This window comes from Crinia signifera, chromosome 1 (genome assembly GCF_055691185.1).
Source record: "Crinia signifera chromosome 1, ASM5569118v1, whole genome shotgun sequence".
NCBI lineage: Eukaryota > Metazoa > Chordata > Amphibia > Anura > Myobatrachidae > Crinia > Crinia signifera.
In genome coordinates, this window is record NC_139217.1 from 223,128,748 (window position 1) to 223,146,897 (window position 18,150).

The 18,150-nt window shown below is 49.2% G+C and overlaps 2 protein-coding genes across 5 annotated transcripts in view; one reads left to right on the top strand and one right to left on the bottom strand.

Moving 5' to 3' along the window:
* Positions 1-11,314, bottom strand: part of ANGPTL4 (angiopoietin like 4) — a 183,471-nt gene extending 172,157 nt beyond the window's left edge. Inside the window, exon 1 of one of the 3 annotated variants that reach the window (XM_083179321.1) lies at positions 10,113-11,296. In XM_083179321.1, the coding sequence (XP_083035447.1) occupies positions 10,113-10,589 (477 nt within the window). In that variant the 5' untranslated portion in view covers positions 10,590-11,296. Of the gene's footprint in view, positions 1-10,112 lie in introns of all 3 variants that reach the window. The other 2 variants (XM_083179320.1, XM_083179322.1) reach the window with 2 other exon arrangements.
* A 79-nt stretch (positions 11,315-11,393) lies between these two features.
* Positions 11,394-18,150, top strand: part of YJU2 (YJU2 splicing factor homolog) — a 215,851-nt gene continuing 209,094 nt past the window's right edge. Inside the window, exons 1-2 of one of the 2 annotated variants that reach the window (XM_083179324.1) lie at positions 11,394-11,430; positions 13,461-13,561. In XM_083179324.1, the coding sequence (XP_083035450.1) occupies positions 13,542-13,561 (20 nt within the window). In that variant the 5' untranslated portion in view covers positions 11,394-11,430; positions 13,461-13,541. Of the gene's footprint in view, positions 11,511-13,460; positions 13,562-18,150 lie in introns of both variants that reach the window. The other variant, XM_083179323.1, reaches the window with a different exon arrangement.

Consider the following 18,150-nt stretch of genomic DNA (forward strand, 5'->3'; position numbering starts at 1 on the left):
TAATCGTTGTGTATTAGGTAATTGCCATTGTATGCCTCCGAGCTATGGAGGAGCCCGTCGTCCGCCGCCGATTGCCGGTATCAGCGATCAGAACGGCGGGCTCCCCGTACGGTCCGGAGCCAGCGTCTCACCTGTTGCTCGGCAACACAGTCCGGTCACGTGACACCATCACGTGACCCGGAAGTGTACCGGGCAAGGGAGATAGTGCCCGTGTGACCTCATCACGTTCCATTGCGTATCACGCAGCGGAGACGTGTGTCCAGTCACAAAGGAGGCGCATCCGTGTGCCGGACTTCACAGTACTGGCAGATAGAATCCACGTCACATGGGGGGCAGTGCCAAGATACTGTTTGACTGAGTCCATTTTAACATGGAATTCAATGGGAAAAAGGGGTCCTTTTCATACCCCTACTATCCAAGTGGGCATGGAGTTGGATATAAACCTGTGGCAAGCGTAGCGAGCCACCGAGCCCGAAGCGTGGCGAGCGAAGCGAGCCCTGCGAGGGGACGGTATTCTGTGTCCCCTCGCGGGACTCGCTACGCTCGCCACAGGTTTATATCCAACTCCATGCCCACTTGGATAGTAGGGGTATGAAAAGGACCCCTTTTCCCATTGAATTCCATGTTAAAATGGACTCAGTCCATTTTAACATTGAATCCTATGGAAAAATCGGGTCCATCGCATCGCATGCGATATGGTCGGGTGCGATGCGATGGACCCGATTTCAAAATCGGCAGCCCAGTTACTACATAAGTACCGAACTGAGAAGTGTCCAGGAGCAGTTGCAGTGTCTCCTGCACTGTTATGATAATGCAGAGAGGGTCGCCCTGGCACAGGGACAGCTGAATTCCCCAGAGTGGCTGGACCAGTGTCAGCGGGGGGAGGCAGAGGAACAGCGGCTGCTGCGGCTCATGCATCCTCAGAGAGCCACAGAACTAGATCCCCCACTGACACAGGGAGAAATCACAGAACTGTTCCCATTCAGTGAGTTGGGAAATGAGGAACTAGCTGTGGAGTGTCCCTGTGATATCGCATCAGGGACCCCGGACTCTAAAGGAGCCCTAACATCATGGACTGTGATTGTGGAAGATGGATATCGGGAAGAGGATATTTATTCCCCCTGCATTGTGCCAAGTAGTGTGGCGGAGCTGGGCACTGTGGCCCCACATGGTGATGATGGACTGGTGCACATGGAGCCCGTGATAGATGGAGCAGTGCCAGTATACAGTGCAGGGGCTGCCCCAGAGAATAGCCCCAGAGCAGAGCAGATCTAGGAGGCTGGGACTGTGATGGCTGAGTCCTCGCCACAGGAGGTACAAAGCAGTGGTCAGCCACTGCTCCAAGCAGCTAGCCAAAGGATGGGGGTGCACCCAAAAATGGAAACCCAGGAAGAATGGCAGTACATCTTCCCTTTTGCAGATGTGGGAGATGGAGACTTTGAAACTAGCGGCCAGGGGGTCTGCAATGATTGTGCCCCAGCAGAGGGGGCAGTACTTCTCCCCTACATGACCACCAGCGGCCCAGCGAATGAGGGCATCCTGCCCCAGGAGCACCAGCATATTCAGCAGGGGGAGATGGAAGGAAATGTGTCTGGTGTGTGCTCTGCCACTCTACCACCCCAGGAGGATTATCCAGGACTGTTCCCACTTAGCCATCAGAGCCAGGAGGATCTGAAGTCAAAAGGCAGGTATGTGACCGGGGAGCGACCAGGGACCGGGGTGCCAGAGCAGGGAGTAGAGGCTGGGGTGCAGCGCTACTGTGAGTCCCCTGCAAGAGTGACTGACTGTAATTATGTGCCCGGGGAGCCGCTGCAGCAAACAGGCAGCCAAGCAAGCAAACATGGAGGGGATGGTCAGAGGCATAGCTCATCACCCCCTGCGCCTCAGAGGAAGACACCTCACCACCCAGCATGGCACGAGCAAGGGAATGTGAGTTTGCACCTGGGGCTGTGAGGGAGATGCCAGCAGTGCTGCCGTACAATGCCACCCCACCAGTCCCTCTCATAGCCAGGCTGGGGAAGCAGTGCACACTGGGGAAGATGGAAGTTTGCCCAGGAGAGGCCCAGCAGTTGTTGCTCAAAGGGCTGGGGGAGGTGTTCGACCCAAGGGGGGGGGATTGCGGGGAAATCATGGGGAGACTTGCGGATACCCCCTGCTTCTCTGCAGCCATTGTGTGAAGGAGAATCCCCAGGACCGCTGCCTGCTGCTGAGGGCAGGTGGGGGCTGGGTGTGCTCAGGCCCTGGGAGGTGGGGGAGGAGGATCCCACCTGCAAGGCCCTTCAATCATCACGTAAGGGTCCAGAGGACCCTCTAGAACTGGGGGAGGTGTTTGTGGGTGCATTTGAGCAGAGGCGTAGGGAGGGCGGAGCCACCGGAGCTCCAGCTCCGGGCGCCGATTGGTGGACTGGCGCCGCTGGCCCGCCCCCCCCTCCGCAAATGATCCCTGCAATTATATCATCTCTTCCAATACTTATGACTGAAGCTGCTGCTGCTGCTCGGGCAGGCTCAGTCGTCTGTGATGACTAGCCAGCCGGAGCAAGCCCCCCGCCCCCCCCTATCACACCCTGTATGTACCCTGATAATAAATGCCCGTCACCCGCAGTGCATTACTGGGAGGGGGAGGCTGCTGACCAATGACCTGCAGTGGTAGGCTGCTTCCGTTCTCTGTAGTCTGCGCAGAGACTGGAACACGAGCAGCAGTGTCAGGGACTGAGGAGGGAGACAGAGGAGGGGGACTGACTGCCTGGCAGGGAGATTTGTCACACAGAGGACGAGAGTGCAGCATCACAGCCAATGCGCCTCCTTCCTCCGCCAGGGCAGTCCGTCTGATACTGCCGACTGCAAGATGATCTCTATGCACTTGAAGTGCTTCGTGCCCTGAAAGGGCTAAGGTACTGCCTCCCTCCCTCCTCTCTCCTTATCTATTCACCTCTCCAGCCCTCGTTTTATGCTTTATTGGGCTCTGCTGTTAGAGGTCGGGGGTTATGTGCCCAGGAGAGCTGCTGCTGTATATGGGATGCTGTATATGTGCCTGTAGCCATCTCCCAGACAACTGCACATACGTAGCTCCTGCACAAGCCAGGCACAGAGGGAGTGGGGTCTGGAAGTTTAGATAACAGACCTGCTAAACTGCAGCCTAAATTTAGCAGAGTTAAGAACATTTACTAGCAGCCAGCAGCACTTAGGTATGATGTCCTTGCAACACTATACCCTCTCTCTGCAAGTAACTTGCTAAACTCCCTCCTCCCTGGCTGCAGCAGCGTCACTCCGTCCCAAGCGCTGGCTACTCCATCCCAAGCGCTGGCTGTAGCCTGGGGAGGAGGCTGGCTGCCGCCCTGCTGTGCCTCCTGCCCTCCTCAGTTTGTCACACATCACATCAAGGTGTATTTTAGTTTTTAAGTAAAGTCTTATGGAGCACTTTTTTTCTTAATTTGGGTGATGAAGCTGGCACCTCCGAAGGGGAAGGGGAGAATGTGTGTTCCTGCCCTGTGTTCCCTCCTTCTAAGGAGGGGGGGGAGGGGGTGCTGTCTCTACCCTATTCCCCCCCCCCCCCTTCTAAGGGGAGTTGTTATGTTACTGCCCTCTACATCACCCCCTTCCCCCCGGTGTAGACTGTCTAGAAGAGGGTGTGGTATGATTCACCGACAGTCGGGATCCCGACAGTCATTATCCCGACGTCGGGATCCCGACTGCCTGGTCTCAGACAGCGTGGCCAGCGCAACAAAGCCCCTTGCGGGCACGGTGGCGAGCTACGCTCGCCACCTATTCTATTCTCCCTCTATGGGGGTCGTGGACCCCCACGAGGGAAAATAGCCGACGGCCGTCGGGAACCCGGCCGTCAGTGTTTTAACAGTCGGGATCCCGACGGGTTAATGACTGTCGGGATCCCGACTGTCGGGACCCCGTCCGGCAGCCCTAGAAGATCCCTGCAGCTGTATACATGGCAGTAGTACAGCTGTTGGAGCCGGCTGCATCAGGATTTTGCTCTCCCCTTGGCAATGAGCAATTTCATTCCCCCCTGGCAATGAGCAATTTCAGTCCCCCATGGCATCAAGCATGGAGACCCTTGGCATTGAGCACGTAGCTAAATGGCACTTGTGTCAAATGTGTAATGGGCATTACGGTTTGTTATATAATATGTAATGGGCATCAGGTGTGGCCTTATGTGTAATTGGCATTACGGCGTGTGGCTTTATGTGTAATGGGCATTACAAAGTTCCCAAAAATATGCAATGGCAATTACGGTGTGTGGTATAATGATAGGCCATGCCCCCTTCTCACCACGCAAGAGCCCCGCCTACTATAAATTGGGGCGGCGCAAAACATGCCCTTGCTCCGGGCACCATAGCACCTAGCTACACCACTGCATTTGAGGGAAGAGCAGGGGAATGATTGCGGGTACCCCCTGCTCTTCTGCAGCCATGGTGTGAAGGAGAATTCCCTGGGCCACTGCCTACTGCTGAGGGCAGGTGGGGGCTGGGTGTGCTCAGGCCCTGGGAGGTGGGGGGAGGAGGATCCCACCAGCAAGGCCCTTCAATCATCACGTAAGGGTCTAGGGTTGCCAATCCCGGAGCATTTTTTCAATCCCGGAATTCGGGATTGAAAAATGCCCGATCCCGGGATTGGCTTCCCTGATTAAAAAACCTGCCCCGGCCGCCCCGCATATTTACTTACATGTGCGGTGTGGCCGGGAGGGTGGTCGGTGAAGCTGGGAGGGTGGGCGGCTGATTGATGCCAGGAGGCGGGCGGGTGAGCAGCCGGGAGGCGGGCGGGTGAGCAGCAGGAGCCGGGCAGGCAGGATACAGGAGCCGGTCAGGCGGGCGGGCGTGTCATGTTGGACGCGTCTGTGTGCAGCTGCTACTTGGCCTGCGCAGCGTGACCTCTGGCCTCGTCACGCTGCGCAGAGCCATACTGCCGGGTAAGGGAGAAGCCGGGCAGCGTCTGAGCACACGCGCAGTCTAATCCCGAAAATCCCGGGATTGGAAACTCCAATCCCGGGATTGAAATCCCGGCGTTTTAGGGGCCAAATCCCGGGATCCCGCCGACCATCTAGAACTGGGGGAGGTGTTCAGCCTGCGTGAAGAGTTTGGGGGGGCTTTTGAGGGAAGAGCAGGGGAAGGATTGCGGATACCCCCTGCTCTTCTGCAGCCATGGTGTGAAGGAGAATTCCCTGGGCCACTGCCTACTGCTGAGGGCAGGTGGGGGCAGAGTGTGCCGAGGCCCTGCAAGGTGGATCAACAGACAGGGATGGAAGGTTGCCCAGGGGAGGCCCAGCAGTTTCAGGGGCTGGGGGAGGTTTCAGACCCAAGTGGGGTGGATGTGAAGGCGTTTGAGGGAGGAACATTGTCGGTACACACCGCTCCTCTGCAGCCAACATCAGCACTGTTGTTAAGAGCGGCCAGGTTCCCTGATGCTGATCTGTGTGCGCAGATCGGGCCCCTCCCAGTTGCGCCAGAGGCGGAGGGAGGAGGAACAACCAAAATGGAAGGCGAGGAGGAAACATTCCCACCTGACAGTGGAAAACCCTGTACCAGGAGTACTGGAGGTTGTGCGCCAAACTGTGAATGGCTGAGCCCAGGAGGGCCAGGGATAAGCTATACGCAGGGACATTGTGTAGCCGTGAATCGCAGCGGCGGTAAAAAACAGGGGTGCTGTGTGACGAAACAAGGCCACGCCCCTTTCCGTCATGTGTTTTTCTACCGCCTCTTTCTGCGCTTCAGCAAGAGGATTGTAAAAATATCACTGACTGTATTTGATTCTGGGCTTTATTCCCTAGGCTTCTGTATACCGGGGACATCACAAGACTGTGTTCTCTATAGCAATAGAATGTGACTTATTATATACCAGATGTATCGGGAAATAGTCCATTGTTTTTATAAGTGTTGCGCCTATCAGGGCATATACCCCTGAGCCTGATAGGTGCCTGGCATAGTATGTACGGGTTATTGCATGTGTGTGATTTCTTCCTGCCCCCCCCCCCATGGTCACAAACCCCCCTGCATAGGAAACAGCAGTCAGCTGAGGGGGCTGTGACATCACAAATAACTACAAGGGGTTAACATGATTCATTATACGACCAGAAGGTGGACCTCCCCCTTATCAGCATAATTACCTGGCCTTTGTTCTAAGGGGAATCATTGCAGACTACATGTCTCCAAAACCACAGGGGGTCTCCATATAGCTCTGAGACACGTTCTAAAGAGCAGGATTGAAATCCCGGTACTTATGTATTATCTGGGCTCCCATGTTAAATGCACCCCATTTTTTCATGCCCCTACTATCCAACTACGCATGGAGTTGATTTTATATAGTGTGGCGAGCGCAGCGAGCCACCATGCCCGAAGCGTGGCGAGCGCAGCGAGCCCCGCGAGGGGACGCGGTCTCATAAGAAAAACGGGAGCCCAGATATTACATAAGTACCGAAATCCCTCCAATCAGGTCACTCCGTGAGGTCACCAGGGGAGCGGAGCATTCTGGGAGGGTGGAAGTTTTGAAGAGGGCACGCACCAGGGGTGGGGGTTGTTGTTGAGCTGAGAAACTGCAGTGGACACAGGTGGCTGCCAGGACCAAGCCTGTCCACCTGGGAGATGGGAACACAGCCAAGCATATTGCCCCACCAGAGCAGTCACATGCCCCGGGCTTAGGTGTTCTACTTTCTGCATCCATCCAGGATCCCTGACCCGGCGAGGCAGGTTCCCAGGGGAGGAAACTGAGGTCCCTCCAGACCCCACCAGAACATCAGCAGTGGGCAGTCGGCCCTGGCGCAGTGGATCCCATACCACAGCCAGCGGTTGCATCCAACGTGCCAGCAGCCCGACGGCACCCACAGGCCAAGCGGCTGGGATTCATCACCTGCAGCGGGCATCGGCCCTGGCTCAGTGGAGCCCATACCTCCGCCGGGCTTTGCATCCCCCTCACCGAGGCTCCACCAGCCTCAGCTCAGAGACTGCCCAAGGTGACTATTGACTGTGGAAGGGAAGGGGAAGTGTTCATCTTTGTGTGGTTCTGATATAGTTAGTGTGTGCTGTGTATATTGTAGGCTACTTGTATTGTGTAGTATTAGTGGTGGGGTTATGGTTTTCATATGTATTGATAATATGAAATAAAGGTGCGTTTTGTACCTTCGCTTTTGTGGCCTTACTGTGTGATCCACGAACCGAGGTCCTCCCGGGACTTTGCACTGCTGTAAACACTGCCTTTCTCAAGGCGGATACGAGCGCTAGGTCCCTACGTGCACCCATGAGTCCTCACAAGCAACAGCATCCCAAAATCGAACAAACTTGGGACATGCCCACCAAATATGGATAAATGTACCCTCCTCACCACATCCTCTCCAACATCGATCTGAGGTTGAGCTATATTATAAACATTGTTAACAGTTTCTTATATAGCGCATACATATTCTGCAGCGCTTTACAGAGAATATTTGAACATTCACATCAACATCAGTCCCTGCCCCAGTAGGGGCTTACAATCTATATTCCCTACCACATGTACACGCACACAGACATTCTAGGGTTAATTTGTTGGGTGACAATTAGCCTACCAGTATATTTTTGGATTGTGGGAGGAAACCGGAGTACCCGAAGGAAACCCACGCAAGTACGGGGAGAATATACAAACTTCGCACAGTTAGAGCCAAGGTGGGAATCAAACCTCTACATTTTACGTAAGTGGGACGGGACGAAATACCACCAAGACTAAATTTTATAGGCGTTTTACTTAAGTGCTGAGGAAATAGACAATCTCGCATACAGTATGTGTCTTTAGCCTAGGTCCAATCCGGCATCGACCCAGGCACAAATTACCGGGGCTGACCCAGGTTGCTAGTTAAAAAGGGATATTCAATTTGTCTAGATCCCTTAGAAAATGCCCCAACATGGCTACGTGTATAGGAGCCATAGCAATATGTGGCCCTGTGCGTCTCTATCGTCGGGCAATTAAGAACTAGCGTGCTGGTTCTTAATCGTCAATGCCATTGTTCTCTCACCGAAGAATGCTGGCACTGATAGATCGCTCAGCACACATTGCTGTGCAGCGCTGTTTGCTAGCATCGCTCAGATAGCGCAGCACACATCTCCCCGTATATATACCCCATTAATGTTAAATCAATAGATGGTACTTGTGTAATAACTGGGCGCCCAATTTTGAGATCTGGTCGGAAGAAAATCGCATGCAACCAAATCGCATGCGATGCGATGGACGCGATTTTCAATAGGATTCAATCTTAAAATGGTCCTGTTCATTTTCCCACTATCCAAGTGGGCATAGAGTTGATTTTATATAGTGTGGCGAGCGCAGCCAACCCCGCGGAATAGATTTTAAGTAATCCACGTCCCGTCGCGGGGCTCTCTGCACTCGCCACGCTTCGGGCTCGGTGGCTCGCTGCGCTCGCCACGCTATGTAAAATCACCTCTATGCCCACTTGGATACTGGGGAAATGAACAGGACCATTTTAACATTGAATCCTATGGAAAATCGCGTCGATCGTATCGCATGCGATTTGGTCGCGATGCGATTTTGCCGAAAATCGCGTCGCATCGTATCTGATTGTATGCCTTAAGTTAAGGCATACAATCAAATAATCGGGCGCCCAGATATTACACAAGTACCCAATAGTTAATTAAAACATTACTTTTAATTTGATTAATTAAAAAAAGGTTAGAAAATATAAAACTAGAAAAAAAACATATAATAATAAACATTAAGAGTGCCCCAGGAAAGTCTATAATGATAAATATGAAAGGCCCATACACACTGGGCGAGTTTGAGCTAAAAGCAGCTCAATTTTGTCATTTGAGCTGCCCAGTGTATACGGGCCAGCGATGAGTGGTGACGGTTGATGTATGCTCCAACATCATCGCTGGCGGCTTCCGCTCTATTACCAGCAGCTGATCGACAGGGTGGATGGTCTTCCATAGCCTCCTGATATGGAAAACTGTCCACCCCCGGGAATATCGCTTAGATGGTCAAATATTGATTTTCAGTCCAGCGATTTTCCCCACCATAGCTGTCCATACACATTGGGCAAAAATCACCCAGTGTGTATGGACCTTAAACCACATGCAAGCACTGGCTTTCCCTGGGAGAGATAGCGACGCGCATCGCCATTACTGCAGGGCATACACATGCAGCAATCAGTGCTCCATTTCTAAGCGGTCTAGTCAGATTGCTTAGAAAAAAGGCAGAAATCGTTCCATGTGTATGCACCTCAGGAGTGCTCCAGCAAAATGTCTTCAGCACTAGAACAAAATTGGGTAGAGGGGTATGTGTAAAAGGTGGTGAGAATTTAGAATGAAGATGGTATATACTTATCTTAAAAACTCCACTTCACAGGCTCTTCCTCTCTCTCCACCTTGAGTGCTTTGTGATACGGTTCTCAGATATGAATAACAAAAATATATACAACCAATGTGTAGTGTTGTCCTTTTCTTAAGCTGTGTACACACGGGGGCGATAGGGGCTGAAATCGCTGGAAATATGGTCGCCATATTGTCAGTGATGGGAGTGTGCCCCAGCGATAAATCGCCGGGTGCGCGCTCCCGTTTTCAGCCCCATTCTAATCGCTGGTCGCAGGAGCTTGCTCCTGCGACCAGCTAATTACCTCTGCGGCACCGCCGGCAAAGGTTCCCTTTCATCAGTGACCATCTCTGGTCGCTGATGAAAAGGAGACACTGGGCAATATATTGCTAGCAATATATTGCTGAGCAATATATTGCTGAGCAATATATCTCCCCCGTGTGTACGGGGCTTTAGATATGATATCAAAGTGATTGATTCCAAGGTATCAAAAAGGCAGCAGAAATTAAGGTGCACACCACCTTTACTCACCCCCCCCCCCAGTTTCAGACAGCTGTCCCCAATACTGCATTATGAAGTGCTAATTAGTCATTTACAGGAGTTATCAGCTGTTAAGCTCAACAGAATATGTTGGCATTAACTGTTAATAAATTCTGTTAACAAATATTCTCTAATTAGCTGTTACATAGCCAGTATGCATAAAATCATGCAGAAACTGTAGTCTCCCCATAATTGTATTATATTAGGTGCTTTAAAAATATGCCCCTAAAATAGAAAAGTTAGTACAATGAAAATAACACTTTAAAATGTACCTGAATGTTCCGCATATCTCCCATGTCACTACAGTTCTCATTTTTACGTGGTTCCAGAAGCTTGAGTTTAGTTTCTATGTCCTGTAGTCTGCTGTTCAGATGCTCCCGGTCCATGCCAACCTCTTGCATTTTGTCTGTGAGGATCTGAGTCAGATCATGCAATTGTCTTTGTCTATCTTTCAGATCCTGTATCCTACCATTCAGAACATCCCCATTATTTCTTATTTCTCTGGCATTACTATAGAGCTCTACCAAGGACAGATTGTGATGGTTCATTCGGCCTGTGATCGCTTTCAATTGGATTATTGTCTTGTCCACATGTTCTTTTAGTCCATATCCCAGTTGGAGTAATCCATGAGCAATCACATTCATTTCATCCCAAGAAGCAAATGGTACTTTTTTATCTGATGATGACCCCCAGCACTGGCCGCATGTTAGTGACCCTAACAACAGTAAACTTGCAGTAAGGAACTGCATGATTCCACTTACTCAGTTTCCCTGATACTTATAGAAACTCTACACAAGCGAATGTATGTGTCCCTCCCTGCGCCCTCAACATGTATATATACTGTGTATAACGTGCAGTATCAGACTCCTCCTCACTGTCGTCACCAATCACACTGAGATAATGTGTCAGTCAGTGTGGCTGTGCTGCGGCGGCTGTGGACTCTCGTTTCGTTTTTCAGTTTCTCATGCGCTATGAACACACACATTGCTGACACAATGCACATCTCCCTGTATCTATAGTAGAAGTTATGAATCTTATCGCACGTCCGGATCTATAGAACATAAACAGATCCGGACGTGTAACCTGTTTGCTGAGCGACTGAAGAGTTGTACGTACTAAAATGCAGACTGCTCTGTCAATAAGCGCTCACTTCTAAAGAAGATGACATAAAGCTGTACATCTATCGACCAACTCCTCCTCCTGCAATGCAGGGCGCAGCACGTTTCGTAAACACGAGCTGCCATCGGCTGTGTCCCTGAGTCCTATATACACTGACTGCGCCGCCTACCGTCCACATTAATGCTGCTTTATATTATTTCGCCAAATGCTATTACCTGCACACACAACAGTATATCCGGGTGTAGTTTAAAAAACAAAAACAAAAAACCGTGACCCCGCATGCTGTCTGTTATGTCTTGGGACGCTGGCTTTGCGTTTAATTAATTATCATGTTTACATGATCTCCGAGAAAATGGCGGCCACTTTGGAGACTAGAATGAATGAGATAGTGCGACACATGTAAAGGGGAAGCTAACCTTAAATCCGAACACTCATAGGATGACGACAGCAGGAGGCGTGTACTTGTGATGGGTATGTTAGGCGACGGACTTGGTGGTCATCGTTTACTGGATTTGTGAGGAGGAATTATGTCGGAGCGGAAAGTGCTAAATGTAATGTAAAGGGACATATGTGGGATGAGTGGCTGCTGTGTAATTATAAGGCAGCTGTTAGATGAGCAGTTTATGACTAGGAGGAAGACGTTCTTCATAAAAGTGCATTCATACGTATTAATTTAATTGTCACCGTCCGAGTTATAAAGCCTATTTCGGACACTGTTTTATGATGACGTCTCAATACTCCCAACATGGATCTTTCCACTAACAAAGTGTTCTGCTACTGGACTTCAACACTTTTTGACTGTAGTCGTCTGCTTAGAAACCCCATCTGCATCTCTTAATTGGCTCAAACCTTTAAGTACGATAGCAGAGCATTAAGTCCCTGGTGGAAATTAGGACTATGTAAAAACCGGACCCGGACTAGACTCCGGACCGCCGGACAGGTCATCAAAATCTGCAGTCCGGAGCTTGTAGGGTCCGGTCCGAAGGGTGTCCTGTCCGGGGGTCCCTGTGATAGCTATCACCAGGGACATGGGGGAAGAGCAGATTACAGCCTCCCCGTGTGGTCCGGACCGTCCGGTTTTTGCTACAAGCCCGGACCAAACAGGGAGGCTTTATTCTACCCCTCCTCTACCTGGTGACAGGTGTGACAGGCAGCCCCCCCGACAGGACACCCCCCGGACCAGAGGCTACAACCTAGAAGCTACACAATGCAGAGTTTGATGTCCGGTCCGGCGGTTTTGTCCTGGTCCGGTTTTCACCCATACCCTGGAAATTATGCCATTATTTGGCATATAAATCCTATAAATGTAAAGATGCTTAGGTTGTCTTAATCTTTGAGGTCATTTCACTTTTACTTGCTATCATGACATACTTTTAAAAGTAGTCATGGGACTAAAGTGCAGCAAGATTTTTTTATTGACTACAAATTGGCACATTTAGCAAAGTTCATGTTGCTGCTTGCTGGAATTTTAAATAACCACAAAAACTGTTTCAATCAAAATATGTGTTTTTATATTTTCATTGCTTTCACTAATACCACTTTCAGACATGCGACCTAGCAATTACCTGGCATTTTGATAGGTGCAGGGTGACCCCTTTCACACTGAGCAGCAAATTACCGGGTTAAAAATGTCAACGAGGTAGTTTTCTGAATTACACTGGTATTTCTTCAGTGTAAAAGGGTCAATGTGAGTCACTGACCCTGGTAAAAAGCAGGATTTAAGACCCAGGTTGACCCTTTTTACACTGAACAAATTACCGGGTAGAACTGCTTCACCCTGTAATATGATGATCCATGTAAAAGGGGTATTAAAGACTAATTAAATCAATTTTCTGATTCAGCCCTTAAAGGAAAACAAAAAGTAGGAAATGGAAACCAGAACATTTTGTAGTAAGAGAATGTGTCAGATCTTGCGCTAACTATAAACTGTGATGATAAACCAACTCTTTTTCCACACTTTCTTAAGGTGCCCACAGACACATCGATCCCGGCGTGCGTTCTGTGCTTAACTAGCACACATAGCATTGCATCGTATGCCTTGTGCATGCGATACTTTTTGTACTAGCTTTTTATAGCATAGTATGTGCAGCACATACTTTTTGTACTGTGCGATGAGGTGCCGCGGGAGCGCGCATAGCATCGCATCGCCGGGATCGGTGCGTGTGTGGGCACCTTTACTTCTCAGGCACACTTCTTTCCTTATAAATATTTGAAATGTCTTAAATTTTCATAATTTAGACGAAAGGCATGTGCTGAATTCTTTTTGCCTTACATGTCGGAACGGTTTTGTGACTACTAAAATCCATTGACACTATTTCTCCGATACAAATGGGGCTATAGTTGAATGCAATAATTATATTTCTCTTCTGTTTGCTGGTTAGAATTCCAGTCGGTTTTCTTATGTAATAAAGGTCCATGTTTAATTGTTTTACTTTGAACTGCATGTTACAAAGTTGTATTTTGAGAGAGGTATTTTACATTTATTCTTTCTTCAATTATAGAAATATTATCCACCAGATTTTGATCCTTCTAAAATCCCTAAGTTAAAACTTCCGAAAGATCGCCAGTATGTGGTACGCCTCATGGCTCCATTCAATATGAGGTAAGCATATTTAATACGTCTTTAATCACTGTTTTATTGTTCTGTTGTAAGTAAAATTCTCAGAAAAGTTGAAAGTGTGGGGGTTTGTGCAGCAACATAAAACACTAAATCAGCATATTTCTCTATCGTCTATCCTGGTGACACAGCTCAACCTTGGGATGTAGTGGGGTCTGCAGGAGCCAGGCACCTATGCTACTTCTTTAAAAGGCAGGCTCCTCCCCTGCTGCATCCCAGAAATCCTCAGTTCGTTTTAGGTACCCACAGGAGTTAGCTAGGATTTATTTTTTTGTTAGTGCAGGCTACAGTTACACTGTGAAAGTGCAGCAGAAGCTGACAGAAGCGCTTCCTGATAAGATTTCTGTGTGCAAGGGCTTTCTCTTAGAACAGCGCTCTGACCATACTAAACTTTTGGGGTGAGGTGTCCTGGGGAGAGACCTGATCCAGCTCCCTGCTTAGAGGGGGCTCATAGGTGATGGACCCCCCCCCCCCACTATGGCACCACCATTTTAAAATGATTTACAGTCAAACTCCATTTTTGGAGAGGAAGCCTGTTATAGGAGCAGAAGGGCACTTCCAAGTGATCCCTTCTTAAGGGGATACGCTGGGAGGCAGAAGAAGCAGCAGATGGAAGCGGTTGGAGGGGGAGGGTGCCAAAAAGGCTTTCTCTTTCGTCCATCCTGGTGACACAGTTCAACCATGGGATGTAGGAGGGTCCGCAGGATCCAGGCACCAATGCTAAGTCTTTGAGAGGCAGGCTCCTCCCTTTTGTATCCCAGCATTCCTAAATACGTATTAGGTGCCCACCGGAGTGGGTACTATGCTGAGGGGCTGCTGGAAGCAGCCGCTTTTTAGAGTAGCTAGGGGTTTGTTTTTTTATTTATATTTCACCTAGTTAGTGCAGACTACAGTGTGAGGCTTCCAGAGGAAGCTTTTTTACACTGACAGCGCAGCAGAGGCTGACAGAAGCGCGTCCTGTCAGCTCTCTGTGTGCTGAGGGACGCTTTCTGGTCTCTCAGCACAGCGCTTTGACCTCCTTATAGAGAGGTCTCCTGGGCCCTGGGGAGAGTCCTTAGCCGGGTCCCTGCTTAGGGGGGATCATGGGTGACGGACCCCCCCCCCCTGTAATGGCGGTTTACAGGCTGAACTCCTTTGGTGTTGAAGCCTGTTACAGGAGCACAGCTGGGCAATTCCAAATGATCCTGAACTGAGAGGAGACACTGGAATGCATAAGAAACATTTGGTAGGAGCGGCTTGCAGGGGGAGGGCGCCAAAACAGCTTCCCTCCCCTCTAATCTGGGGCCCTTTTTCCCCACACTGGGCCTTATTCTAGTTCACTCTTTCTGACAAAATCCTTCTTAGATGGACAAAACCATGTGCACTGCAGGTGGGGCAGATGTAACTTGTGCAGAGAGAATTAGATTTGGGTGGGGTTTTACTTCAAAGTGAGATCTATATTGCAGTGTAAAAATAATGCAGCCAGTATTTACCCTGCACAGAAACAAAATAACTCACCCAAATCTCTCAGCACATTTTACAGCTGCCCCCTGCAGTGCACATGGTTTTGTCCATCTAAGATGGATTTTGTCAGAAAGTGAGAACTAGAATCAGGCCCACTGTGTGGAGCTGGAAGGGAAATTTCTATCTGCAGAAAGAGTGAAAGTTTCTTCTGAGGCAGCGCTTTCCCCGGTGACTGCTGAGGGTCCATTACAGCAGCACAGACAGCTAATTACACTTGTGTATTATTCTGTACAAACGCCTGACATTTGCACCATGTGTTATCATGACAGAAAGGTGTAGTGCTGCTGTTGTTGGGGAGGTAGCGTCTGCCATGTTAATTAACTGCAAATTTTGCGGGTTAATTTAACTGTTGAACAGATGGACCATGGGGATCTGTGCCCAGTGAGGCTCAAGCCCAGAGGTCTGAGCAGCCTGGACCTGCGTGGGCGGCTATTCTGGGGAGGTCTATATCTGCCTTGGTACAGGCTTTAAATAGACAGAGGGATGAGTTGGTTAGGTCCCCTAGGTCATTCTCACCCTCACAGCCTTCTATGGGCTCATTACCCCTTCTCAAGGGGATCCTGCCTTGTTACAAGCTATGCAGGACACTGTGCAGGGTGTTCACAAAATGAATGCTTTTATGGAGCAGTTTACTAAGGCCCCTGAGGTTGTTGCTCCTAGGCACCCTTTATCGACACCTCCCATTCGTAATTTAGGCTTTGAGGAAAAGGAAGAGTGTACTGAAGACATGTTTTCGGACCAGAGAGAGGAATTTGAGTCCTCTGTCCCTGGTATTGAAGATTTAATACTGGCAGTCAGACAGGCATTCAATCTTTCTGATGTGGATAAGGTACCACTGCAGGGTGTGTTTAAGAAACAGCACAGAGAGGCAGTCACTTTTCCCTCAGATGGGGGCATGGAAGACCTGCTTGGAAAGGCGTGGAAGATGCCCAATGGAGGGCAGTCCGGTAGAGGAAAGTTTGCCTCTAACAAGTTTGCCTTTGCACAGAAACAGGCTGCCAAACGTGAGGATAACTCCTCAGCATGACGGGTTAGAAGCTTTCTCTTCTGGAAACAGAGTGCCTCCTACAGTATCAGGATGTTTGGGTTCTCTCCACCCATGATCCTTGGGTTCACAATGTGGTTGCCCAAGGTTACAAACTCAATCTCAGGGGAGTCCCTCCAAGGAGATTTCTTCCGTCTCCCTTACCATTGGAAGCTCGCTTAAGAAAAGCCCTTTTGGGGGCGGCGACGTCTCTTTTTTAAAAGGGTGTTGTGATCCTGGTACCTCGGGAGGAGAGAAAGAAGGGATTTTATTCCATTATTTTCTTGGTCCCCAAACCAGATGGATCTTTCAGACCGATTCTAAACCTAATTCCTAGCATCCGTGGACATTCAGGATGCCTATCTTCATGTGCCTCTTTGCAAAGAACATCAGTCTTTGCTGCGTTTCGCAATAGGCGATCTCCATCTGCAGTTTCATGCCCTCCGTTATAGGCTGGCTACAGCACCGAGAGTGTTCACTAAGGTGATGGCTGTCATCGCAGCGGCTATCAGTTTAAAAGGAATTATACTCATCCCGTACCGACAATCTCTTGTTCAAGTCGGAGTCAGCGAAAAAGTTGCAGGAACATCTGTCGGTTGCAACTCAGTTCCTACAAGAACACGGGTGGACAGTAATCTCCCAAAGTCTCATCTGATTCCCACCCAGAGACTACAGTTTTTGGGAGTGATTCTGGATACACACTTACATCGTGTTTTTCTCCCAGAAGCAAAAGCCAGAGACATTCATCTGTTGGTGTTGGCCATTCTACAGTCACCCAGTCCTTCAATATGGCAGTGTTTGAAGCTACTGGGCAAGATGGTAGCAACCTTCGAGACCCTACAGTATGCAAGGTTTCATTCGAGGCCCTTCCAATGGAACATCCTCTCCAGTTGGTCAGGGAATCCAAAGTCCATGAAACAGGAAACTCTACTTCTGTCTCAAGAAACGAGGGACTCATTGTGGTGGTTGAACGATCTGTAGCCCCTTCAGTTGGGCCGCTCTCTTCAGTCGTGGGATTGGTTGGTGGTCACATCCGATGCCAGTCTCATGGGCTGGGAGCCTAAAATTGAAACCATCATTTCACTACAAACTAATATGATGAAAGTAGGTAAAAGTAAGGTTACTTGAATAAGTAGTTCCACAGTGATGTCACTGGTTCCTGGTTCTGTTAATGGCGATTAAATATGACCAGAGAGACAATAAGTGAAAAGCGCAGGTTACGTAATAAGTCCGCAATCTGCGTACCCTTTATACCTAACTACGTGCGAACAAAACGTAGCGCAGCGTAGCGTACCTTTGATTGTATATTGTACACCAAGAAACAATACCTTAATAAGAGATTCCTTCGCAGTAATTTGTCTCTAATCTGGTAATATACCCTTATGGACAGTGTCCGTAATATACCTTTATCGCTAAATGCGAATAACAGACACAAACCACAGTATAGAAGTAAGGAGATAAGAACTCCATAAAAAGGTTGTATTTAAGTCCCTAATGGACAAAAGGGGGTTACAGGAATAGAAAATACAGGTTTAACAAGTGATACAATATGCTAACAATGAATACTAAACAGGCTCTGCTAAGGGGAAAGAATACAGATACAAGACACAACCAGCCAACTATACAATAAGTATAAATACCGTTAATGCAACCGTTACCCGTCTCATCAAATATGCGAAGTGCAGTCCGGTCAGAGCTCACTATCGTTCAGGGCTGAACTATAGTCCGGTAGAAAAGTCAGGGGAAGGTAGATGTGCCGAAGAGACTTTGGCTGCTCTGGGTCGCCTATCTTATAGGGTCAGAAAGGGGAGGTCAAAAGGCCGTTCTCATTGGTCAGAGGTCGAATGTCAGGTCAGCTGTGATTGGGGGGTAAGCTGATACATCTGGGGCCTTATTTTAGTTCACTCTTTCTGACAAAATCCTTCTTAGATGGGCAAAACCATGTGCACTGCAGGTGGGGCAGATGTAACTTGTGCAGATAGAGTTAGATTTGGGTGGGGTTTTACTTCAAAGTGACATCTATATTGCAGTGTAAAAATAAATCAGC